This window comes from Vicia villosa, linkage group LG1, assembly GCF_029867415.1.
Source record: "Vicia villosa cultivar HV-30 ecotype Madison, WI linkage group LG1, Vvil1.0, whole genome shotgun sequence".
Taxonomy (NCBI): Eukaryota; Viridiplantae; Streptophyta; class Magnoliopsida; order Fabales; family Fabaceae; genus Vicia; species Vicia villosa.
The window spans coordinates 140,341,849-140,354,037 of NC_081180.1; the positions used below are offsets into that span (position 1 = coordinate 140,341,849).

A 12,189-nucleotide genomic window follows, 5' to 3' on the forward strand; every position below is an offset into this window, starting at 1 on the left:
TATCCCTAATTCCCTACGAATGTTGAAATATTGCTCCGTTGCTAGCGGTTTGGTGAAGATGTCAGCTAGTTGCTTCTTGCTTTCTACATGTTCAAAAGTAACGTCTCCTTTCTCTACATGATCTCGTAGAAAGTGATGCCTTATTTCAATGTGTTTGGTACGTGAGTGTAAGACAGGATTTTTACTCAAGTTTATGGCGCTTGTGTTGTCGCACATGATAGGTATGTGATCAAGCTTAATACCAAAGTCAAGAAGTTGTTGCTTGAGCCATAATATTTGTGCACAGCAGCTTCCAGCAGCTACATATTCTGCCTCAGCAGTGGATAATGCAACCGATACTTGTTTCTTACTATGCCAACTTATTAATGAGTTTGAGAATAGATGACACGTTCCACTAGTGCTTTTTCTATCGGATTTGCAGCCAGCAAAATCTGAATCGGAGAATCCTACCAAATGACACTCATTTCCTTTTGGATACCATAGGCCATATGTAGTAGTTCCACGTAAGTATCGCAGAATTCTTTTGACAGCTTTCAAGTGAGATTATTTTGGACAAGATTGATATCTTGCACACATACACACACTAAACATGATGTCTGGTCTTGAGGCAGTAAGATACAATAGTGAACCTATCATACCTCGGTATAATTTCACGTCAACCTCTTTACCTTTCTCATCTTTGTCTAGATTTGTATTTGTTGCCATAGGTGTGTCAATTTCCTTTGCTTCACTCATTCCAAATCTTTTGAGCAGCTCCGTACAATATTTAGTTTGATTCACAAACGTTCCATGACTGAGTTGCTTGATTTGTAGGCCAAGGAAGAAATTTAGCTCACCCATGAGACTCATCTCAAATTCACTCTGCATAAGCTTAGAAAAGTCTTTGACAAGTTTTGCATTAGTGGACCCAAATATAATATCATCTACATAAATTTGGACTAAGAGAATATCCTTATCTTTTCTTTTAATAAAGAGAGTAGTATCAACTTTACCTCTAGAGTACCCTTGACTAAGGAGAAATTTGCTCAAACGTTCGTACCAAGCCCGAGGGGCTTGTTTAAGACCGTATAGAGCACGTTTCAGCTTATAAACATGAGTTGGATACATGTAATTCTCAAAGCCGGGTGGCTGAGCAACATAGACTTCTTCATTTATATAGCCATTTAGAAAGGCACTCTTAACATCCATTTGGAATAGTTTGAAGTCTTTAGAACAAGCATAAGCAAGTAAGAGGCGAATAGCTTCGAGACGTGCTACAGGAGCGTATGTCTCTTCATAATCAATACCTTCCTCTTGATTGTAACCTTGGGCAACTAATCTAGCTTTGTTTCTAGTAATAACACCGTTTTCATCAAGTTTGTTACGAAAAACCCATCTAGTGCCTATTACTTGATGATCTCCCGGATGAGGGACTAAGTCCCAAACATCATTCCGTTTAAATTGGTTTAATTCTTCTTGCATGGCCATTAGCCAATGCTCATCAAGTAATGCATCCTTAGCGTTTTTCGGCTCAACTTGTGAAACAAAAGCAAAATGATGGCAGAAGTTACTTATCTTTGAGCGTGTTGTAACGCCCCTTGAGATGTCTCCTATTATATTATCAATTGGATGGTCTTTCACGTTTGTCCAGGCCTTTGGAAGTTCTTCATTGTTTGAGATGCTTTCTTTTTCATTTTCATTGTGAGACTCATCTTTCTCTCTCTCAGCATCTTTCTTTACAATACTTTCATCCTCATCTTCCTTATCCTTGACAATGTCTTCAGTGGATGGGCCTGCATCATTAAATGAAAGACCTTTCTCGACATATTTTGCATAAGATTCATCGAAAGAAACGTGTACTGACTCTTCTACTATAAGTAATCTCTTATTATATATTCGATATGCTTTGCTAGATTGTGAGTAACCAAGAAATATGCCCTCATCAGCTTTAGCATCGAATTTGCCAAGATTATCCTTACCATTGTTCAAGACAAAACACTTGCAACCGAATACATGGAGATGAGATACATTTGGTTTTCTACCCTTTAGTAATTCATAGGGAGTTTTGTTCAGTATAGGACGTATTGTTATCCTATTCAAAACATAACATGCTGTACTAATCGCGTCAGCCCAGAAATACTTTGGTAGATTACCCTCATTCAGCATTGTTCTTGCCAGCTCCTCTAGAACTCGATTTTTACGTTCAACTACTCCGTTTTGTTCAGGTGTTCTAGGAGCTGAAAAGTTATGCTCAATTCCATGTTTATCACAGTATTTTTCAAAAAGAATGTTTTCAAATTCTCCACCGTGATCACTTCGAATTGCAACTATTTTGTTGTTCATTTTGTTTTGACATAATCTTGCAAATTGAGTAAAGGCTGAAAAAGTTTGATCCTTACTAGGTAAAAAGATTGTCCAACAAAATCTTGAGTAATCATCGACAATGACAAAACCATAGGTGTTTCCACCTATGCTTTTAGTCCTTGAAGGGCCAAAGAGATCCATGTGAAGTAGTTCAAGAGGGCGTGATGTTGAAACCACGTTCTTTGATTTAAAAGAGATTTTTGTTTGCTTTCCCTTTTGACAAGCATCACATAGATGATCTTTTGAAAACTTCATTTTGGGTAAGCCGATTACTAAATCTTTTGAGACAACTTTATTTAGTAAGTCAAAATTTATGTGGGCGAGACGTCTATGCCAAAGCCATGAGTCATCGCCTAGAGCAACTAGACATTTGGTACTAGACTTAGATACCTCATCCAAGTTTAGCATGTAGATGTTGTTTACTCTTAAGCCCTTAAACATAATGTCTCTTTTCTTAGTATGTTCTATTGTGCATTCAGAATTTGTAAACATTACTTTAAAATCTTTGTCGCACAATTGACTTATACTTAAAAGATTATGTTTAAGACCTTCTACTAGCAGCACATCAGTTATAGTAGTGGTAGAAGGGTTACCTACACTTCCTTTACCAAGTATGGCTCCCCGATTGTTATCTCCATAGGTGACATACCCCTTTTTCTTTGCTTGAAACTCAACGAAAAGAGATAGGTCTCCAGTCATGTGTCTTGAACATCCGCTATCAAGGAACCACAACCTTTCGGCAATGTCAAGACACTTTTCCTGCAAGATTAATTTAAAGAGGGAGGTCCCCAATTTTCATTGGGTCCTTGGTAGTGAGTACACAATTTGTTGCACTTAGGCAACCATTGAAATACTCCTTTAGGAACTAAAATTCTCCTAAATTTGCATTTTTCAATGGTATGTCCCTTTTTGCAACAATAATGACAGGTAATATGATGAGAATATGGAGTTTTGCTAGTTGATACTTTTGGTACAAAAGTGTATTTACTATATAAAGGAGTATACGATCTTTTGAACTTGTTTGGATCAACCGCAAAAGTCACTTTTGGTTGTAGAGCCTTGTCTAACTTGGCTTTTAGATCTCTCACTTCTTTTTGCCAAATGTGACATGTCTCACAACCAAACCATGATGTAGGATCTATTTCAACTTTGTCCTTTTGAATGTCTAGCATAGATTGTTTTAAAGCTTCCATATCCCTTTCGGTTTTCTCAACTTTTGATTCAAGATATGAAAATATTTTCTTATTTGAGGCCAAAAGTTTGAAAGCTTTAATTGCATCTCTATGTAATTCTTCAAAAGCAAGTTTTAGTTGAGAATGAGATACCTTATCTACGAGTTCAGGTTTAAGATGACTTACAGCTTTCTTTTTCTTGTTTTGATGAGCCATGAAACATAGGTTTGCTGATTCTTCTTCATCGCTTGACGAGCTTTCACTAGATGAATCACTTTCCCATGCTATGTAAGCTCTTTTAGATTTGTTATGACTTTTGCTTTGGTTCTTCTCATTTTCTTTCTTAAGGTATGGACAATCCGGTTTGTAGTGACCGGCTTTCCCACAATTGAAGCAAAGACCTTTGATCTTTCCTTTGTTGTCGTCATCTTGTTTGAACATGTTTGATTGCTTTCTATAGTTGATCAATCCTTTGTCGGAATGTTTTGCTCCATTTTTCTTTAGATATTTGTTGTATCTTCGCACAAACAGTCCCATTTCCTCATCATCGGAGTCTTCGTCACTACTTGTGTCACTATCCTTTGGCTCTCGTTTTGAGGTCTTGGAGCTCGAAGCTTTTAGAGCTATTGACTTCTTCTCTACCTCTTTCTCCATGTTCTTTTCTTTCTTTGTCCTCTTCTCATGCATGTCAAGGCATTTAAGATGCTGTTCATGTTCCTCTAGCTTACCAAAAAGAGTGGTAATGTCTAAAGTGTTGAGATCATTTGCTTCCTTAATTGCTGTAACTTTGGGCTGCCATTCCCTGTTCAAACACCTTAAGATTTTGTTAGTAGCAACTGCATTGGAAACAGGTCTATCAAGAGAATTTAATCGATTTTTCAGGTGAACGAATCTTTTCTGCATGCTTTCGATGGTTTCACCATCTTCCATGTGGAAAAGTTCGAACTCTTGAGTTAACGTATTGATCCTAGCTAGTTTGACATCATCCGTTCCCTCGTGGGCAACTTGCAATGTGTCCCACATAGCTTTAGCTGATCTACAATGGGAAACGCGATAGTATTCATCAACTCCTAGAGCTGAGATTAGAATGTTTCTCGCTTTCCAATCGTATGCATATTTCTTTTCATCTTCAGCATTCCAAGTATCTTCTGGTTTTGGAACAACTGCACCAGCTGCATTTGTCATAGTGATCTGAAATGGACCATTGACAATAGCTGTCCAGATGTTCCTATCAATTGCATTGATATGGACACACATACAATCCTTCCAATAGCCGTAGTTTTCTCCGTTGAAAACTGGAGCTCTATTATGAGCCCCTTTAGGTCCAGAAGCCATCTTTCCAATAAGTGTTTCACGTAGCACGGAATAAACCAGAGCTCTTGATGCCACTTGTTAGACGCTGGCCTATAGATCTAGAGGGGGGGTGAATAGATCTCTCTAAGTTTTTACAGATTTTTCTACAGACTCGAGCGAAAGCGGTTCTGAATCGACTTGCGTCTATTCTGGACCGCTATTGCAAAGGTCGTATGTGTTTCAAAACCAAGGAGTAAGTGGAATTGATGGTGAAGTAATATGATAGCTAATCAATACGTTTAACAACTGAAATCCAATTAACTTCTAGATTGACAACTTTGATTTTCAATGCAGTAAGATTGGATTAAGCAAAAACACAAACACTTGGTGATAGGTTCAATTTGATAGTGATTCAAGTTGTGGTGAATTGTGATGTTTGTGCAGAACTTTAATTCACAATTTTAACACTTGAATCGTTGATCAATTTTGCACTTATAACCAATTGTGAACAGAAAATAAAAGAGAAAGTAAAAGCGACAAGAACACGATATTTGTTTAGGCAGTTCGTCGATCGTCCTCGCTACGACTACGTCTGCCCCCAATTCCAAATTGAAATTGGGTAATCTTTCATTAATGTTGAAAGTAGTATATACAAAGAAGATAACAAAGCGATAAACGATAAACCAATTATGTCGATCCTTTGAATCTTCTTCCCCCTTAATCTTGAGTCAGATCAAGGTTATCCAAGAGCTTCACTTTGATTCCCTTCTGCAGTGTCTTGATTCCTTGAACTCCCCGTTCCTCAATCGTTACACTCAGCCGAATCCTCAATGAACGTCTCTTGATAAAAACCCCCAAGAACCACCCGTCGTGGAGGACAAAACCCGCAGATTTTATTCACCAACAAACCCCACAAACCTTCACCCACTAGGAATCTTCAATTCCGTTCCATGGACGTTATCGAACTCATCACTAACCCGCAACGCAAGAATGATTATGTGTAATTGTGTTGGAGATGATGAAGAACGAAGATGAGAAGCGTTTGTGTATCTTTCAGTCGTTGGTGTTGATTGAATAATTACCCTTGCACAATATATATAATTGCATAACAGTTAGAACCAAGAAAAACTGATTTTTGAACTTTCTTGATCAGTTAGGTCGACCACTTGTAGTGCTTAGGTCGACCTAACAGAGCTTGCAGAATTTTGCTCCCAGTTAGGTCGACCTGTTGAAGGAGTAGGTCGGCCAGAATCCTCTTCTGATGCATTCTGGGGACATTTTCACAGATTAGGTCGACCTAGTTGCCATGTAGGTCGACCTAGCAGGCTGATATGAAGATTTCTTCATTTTGAGTCGACCTAAATGGTCTGTGAGTCGACCTAGCAGAGGTATATGGATTTTCCTTCATTTTAGGTCGACCTAGGTTGACAGTAGGTCGACCTAACTGCTGATTTTCTGCATTTTTCATGTCCAGCTTGTGTTGAGTCGACTTATATGCATAGTGGATCACCTTGTGCTTTCATGAGTGATCAAATGCTTTGTTTTTCTGATTCCTCCTTGTTGTTTGAATGCTTATTTGAGTTTGCCATGAATCAAAAAACATCTTTGAGTGTAATCTTGTATTCACACAAGAATCTGCCAAAGGAAACAACCATCGGGTTACAGCGTCATGGCCACACTTTGAGTGTCAAAGAAATAATTGACCACAATCAAGGGCTACCAAGACAAGAGTATCGGGTTCTAATACCAGATCGTTGGTGCAGATTGTTCTCATACCATCGGGTTCAAGCCTATCGTATGCCTTGCTCTCATGTCATTGCAGATTGTTCACACACTCACTTTGATGCATTATCAATGGTATCTTCGATTTACAAGGTTGAAATATTGCTCAGTGTATACAACAATTACTTTCCAATGGTAGCAATGGAGGCATATTGGCCAGTGTATGACGGGGAAATTGTTTGGCACAGCAATTCAATGCGGCGGAATAAACGTGGTCGATCAAACAACAAGCGTATTATAACCGAAATGGACGCCGCTGATAAAATACAAAGGAAGTGTAGTATATGTCGTCAGGTCGGACATAATAAGAATAAGTGTTCCAATCGTGGATCTAGTTCCACAACATAGTTTTAAGGTTCTTAACTCTTTGTATTTTATTTTATCAATGAAATGAACTTTTTTATTCATTAGTCCGATGAGTTACAACGTGGAAAACACCTAAAAGACTTAAACAACAACACAAACAAGACTAAAATCAAAGACCAACGATTAAAACAACAACGCGAAGACTAAAAAAAACAACACAAAAAAGATTAAAATCTAAGAAATTACAACAGTTAAAACGATATCATCTGATCCATGCATCATTTGAATGACATCACTGTCGTTTTCCACCTCATCCCACCAACGTTCCGTTTCTCCGGTCTCAAGCGAGGTCTTTGTTCTTAGCCTCTGAATCCTTCTGATGACTTCGCCAGTTTTGTACTCCCCCTCTAACCAGGACATCATACCCCTTTTAAGTTGGTCCAAGGAATGGATGTTCCAAAATTTCATCGGCATCGGGGGTTTGAGAGGAGAGAAGAAAACATGCCTATCCCTTTTAAAATAATCGGTTCAGGAGAGGGTCGCTTAGATGATGTTCGCCGCCATGATGATGGCCTAGGAGATACCATGAACACAAAAGTATAGAGAAGGTGAGAAAATTTGTGAAGAAATGAGTGAAGGTTAGTAGAGTAATGGACTTGTATTTATAGGAAAAAAATTAAAAAACAATGTAGTCGCCACCCCTAGTGGTGACTTGGTCCATTTTCTAAGTGTTGTCGCCAATGGTAGTGGCGACTTGCCCCTAATGTTAGTGTAGTCGCCAATGACAGTGACGGCAGTGTTATTTTTTTAAAAAGTTGGTCATTTGCGTAAATAATTTAAAAGTTTTTCTTTAAAAAAGTTGGTTAATATAAAAAAAATTCATCATATGTTATTATCATTATTTTACACTAGAAAATATATAAAATATTTGTATCAGAAAAATATATAAACATTTGTATCAACTAAAAAGAAATAAGATAAAGTATAGCAACCAATAAAATAAAAATAAATTCATAAAACAGAATTAGGGTTGGATACGGGAAAAACGCGATAGAGTTGGATACGAAAAATGCGTAGAATTAGAGAGCAAAAGTGAGTAAATAAAATTTAAATTTATTTTTTAGTGAAAAAAAATAAAATTTAAGAATTATAGTTAAAGAAAGACTCTTTAATTTGTATATAAATACAGTATCAATCTCCACTCTCTAGTATCAACACAACATTCATTCTTTCATTCCCTTTCGCTGGTTCTTCATTCTCTCTTGTTTCCTTTGCTCTCTCTCTGCGTATAGCCATTAAGGTATTTTATTCAATTTTCTTTAAATTTTTAATATTTTCCATTGCATAATTACTGCTTTATTTTATCTAAAATAGTAAACCATTGCTTGTATGTTCTCTTTAAATTAATAGTGTTCTTTGTGTTTTCTTTGTTTACTTTTTCTTTTGAAAATAAACTATAACTAAAGACGGTGTTTAGTGCCACCCTTTAAATTCTAAACCATGTATAATCAAAATAATATTATTTTTCTTTTTCACCTTCACATGATTAAAATCGGCTTATAAGGGTTGAGCCAGCAAGACATTCATATATTAACATTTTGTTATTATTTAAAAAAAAAATTCATATACACTATTTAAAATAAATATTGTTGTGATAAATATTAAATTAGCGGATTTAATATTAATTTAATTTTTTTAAATATAATCAACTATATTATTTTAATAAATTATTGTATATTAAAATGTTTTATAAAAAAATCACATTGACTAAAAGTACTGTTAACTTTTAATTAGGGTTTGTTTTTCCATATGTACACTAGTAGGGTTGTTGTGCATGTAATTTTGGGAATCTTGTTTTGATTCTTTCTCTTGTTATTCACTAAAATCGCATGTTCTGTTATTTATTATTATATCATTCGCATAACACTAGAATCTTTTATTTACTGTATCGATTTCATTATAAAAATTATACATCTACTAAAGCCATTATTGATCATACTCAATTCAGATTGGGTATATTAGTTCTTATTTTGTAATCTTCTCTCTAATATTAGTTCTTATTTTGTAATCTTCTCTCTAATATCTTTATTGGGTATATTTCAGTTCCAGGTTGAGGTAATTTTTGTGAGAAAGTGTTGTCATCATGGCTAAGGAACAACTGAAGGTTCTGAATGCCCTTGATGTGGCCAAGACACAAATGTACCATTTCACAGCAATTGTGATCGCTGGAATGGGTTTCTTTACTGATTCCTATGATCTCTTCTGCATTTCCCTTGTCACCAAATTGCTCGGTCGTATCTATTACTATGATGGTGGGAACAATCCAGGTTCTCTGCCACAGAATGTTTCTGCTGCAATCAATGGTGTTGCCTTCTGTGGAACACTTGCTGGACAACTTTTCTTTGGTTGGCTTGGTGACAAAATGGGAAGGAAACGTGTTTATGGAATGACTCTTATGCTTATGGTCATAGCTTCCCTTGCTTCTGGTCTCTCCTTTGGAAAGGATCCCAAAGCTGTTGTGTCTACTCTTTGCTTCTTTAGGTTTTGGCTTGGATTTGGAATCGGTGGTGATTATCCTCTTTCCGCTACAATCATGTCTGAGTATGCAAACAAAAAGACCCGAGGTGCATTTATAGCTGCTGTTTTTGCTATGCAAGGTTTTGGAATTTTGGCAGGTGGAGCTGTTGGAATTATAGTTTCGTCTGTTTTCAAAGCCTTGTATCCTTCTCCAGCTTTTCAGGTTAACCCAAATCTGTCCACAGTTCCACAAGCTGATTATGTTTGGAGGATAATCTTGATGTTCGGGGCTATTCCGGCCGCGTTGACATACTATTGGAGGATGAAAATGCCTGAAACTGCAAGATATACTGCTTTGGTTGCAAAGAATGCTGAGCAAGCTGCTGCGGATATGGAAAAAGTTATGCAAGTTGAGATAGAAACTGAATCGGAAAAGATTCAACAGTTGGATCAAAATCAAAGACAAGGAGGGAATGATTTTGGTTTGTTTACAAAAAGGTTTCTTCGTCGTCATGGACTGCATTTGTTTGCAACTGCTATTACTTGGTTCTTGTTGGATATTGCCTATTATAGTCAGAATCTTTTCCAGAAAGATGTTTTTAGCGCAATTGGTTGGATACCAGAAGCTAAAACCATGAGTGCCCTTGAAGAGGTTTATAAAATTGCTAGAGCACAGACACTTATTGCCCTTTGCAGCACTGTTCCTGGTTACTGGTTCACAGTTGCATTCATTGATAGAATAGGAAGATTTACAATCCAATTGATGGGATTTTTCTTCATGACGGTGTTCATGTTTGCATTGGCTATTCCTTACCATCACTGGACTTTGAATGGAAACCAAATTGGATTTGTTGTCATGTATTCATTGACATTCTTCTTTGCTAATTTCGGTCCAAATGCAACGACGTTTGTGGTTCCGGCTGAGATTTTCCCGGCAAGACTAAGGTCAACATGTCATGGAATATCAGCTGCGGCTGGAAAAGCTGGGGCAATGGTAGGAGCTTTTGGTTTCTTGTATGCACAAAATAGCATTGGATTGAGAAATGTGCTTCTGATTTTGGGGGGAGCCAACTTGTTGGGAATGTTGTTTACATTGTTGGTTCCTGAATCTAAAGGAAAATCTTTGGAAGAGATTTCTGGTGAAGCTGATGAAGAAACTAATAATACTAATAGAGAATCTGCATTGAAGGCTGGTCTTCAAGTTTAGGATTTTCTTTTGCTTAATTAGGTTGCTACTTGTTTTTCTTATTTAGTTTAGTTGTAGGAGTCACTCTCACTTATAGGAGTTAATTTTGACCGTGTTTCTCTAATTTTGTTAATATAATATCTCTTTTGTAGTCCATTTATTTTGTTAATATAATATCCCATTCTTATGTTTTTCTACTTTTTTGAGGTTGGAAATAGCTACTTAATCTTTAATTATCACATCTTAGTATTTTATTATGATTATGATAGAATCAACTTCTTGAGGTGATCTTCACTGCTTTTTTTCAATTTTCAAGCCGTAAATAATAGGATTAGGAGAAGAATTGGAATGAGTAAAGAACTCAGCATAGGCTAACTTTTAGTTTTCACAGATGATATGAGGCTGCATCTTATCACATTTATAACTTAGCATCAAGTGATATATATTTTTTTTATAAATAAAAGATGTATTAATGGACTATGGGAGTGTAAGGGGTACAACAGAATTACCAGATACAATCAACGAGGGATTAGTAAACCAAATAACCTTATCACACACAAAAACACACTTAAATCTAGCACAAAAGTTTCAAAACTTTGATCTGACCAACCATATCTATCTGTCTTAAATTTAACTTCTCAAACAATATTTTGTACTTAGAAATGCAGATATCTCAACAAATTGCTATCCAAAAAAGACACTAAGAGTTGTCATTCTATTCGAACTTAATCAATTTGCATAATTCTTTTTGATGAGCTAACAAAGAGTCAAAATTATGCAACTAAGAAATCTCTAACCACTTACTAATCCTCCTCCAAACATCCATAACCACCGGGAAAAGTAAAAAGAGATGAACAATGCTTTCTTCCTTCTTATGGCAAAAAGGACACGCCAAACTACTAATACCTTGGAGAACTCCGCGATTTGCCAATGGATGTCTCGTAGGAAGACGATCTAAAAGCGATTTCCAACCTGTTGGACTTGTGACTTCACCCACAAGAGGAGGCTGAATTGTGTGGTTTGGAAAAATATGATTTTGAAAACTTTTTCGTAAATTAAATCAGATTTTAAAATCATTTTCAAATGATAAGCTTTGGAATAATAAAAATCAGAAAGTAAAATTTACGTGAAGAAGAAGGACACATAGAATTATAGAGGTCTGGTCAAAACTAAAGAACCTAGTCCTCTCCCCAAGACTTGGTCTTGAGAGTTTCCAATAGTACTTGAGAGCTTTTAGTAGGAAAGACTCATAAACCCCCTAATACAAGGAAATGATGTTTGACCTTTAACCAAATATACGATATATATGGGCATTTGTGTCTTTTCTCCAATAAATTATTGAGAGTGAAGTGACCATTCTCCCTTCCCCACTATAGATTGATGTAGTTAGTCTCCTTTCCATGAACACATACCTTGTAGCGGTTAGTCTTCAAGTTCTAATGTAACTGATTTCAATAGTTTGAGTTTAACAAGATAACCAAACAACCTTTGAGATTTTAACCAAGCTGATCTCAAACCATAATTGATTTTAACAAGATAAATCATAACCTCTGATATTTTAACCGAGCTATTCTCAAACCTATGAAGATT

General features: G+C 36.3%; 1 protein-coding gene across 1 annotated transcript; it reads left to right on the forward strand.

Annotated features, from left to right (window-relative positions):
* Nucleotides 1-9,039: 9,039 nt before the first annotated feature.
* LOC131618138 (low affinity inorganic phosphate transporter 1-like) lies at nucleotides 9,040-10,772 on the forward strand. The gene has a single exon (XM_058889407.1). The coding sequence runs from the start codon at nucleotides 9,040-9,042 to the stop codon at nucleotides 10,618-10,620; it is 1,581 nt and encodes a 526-aa protein (XP_058745390.1). The 3' UTR covers nucleotides 10,621-10,772.
* The last annotated feature ends 1,417 nt before the right edge of the window (nucleotides 10,773-12,189 follow it).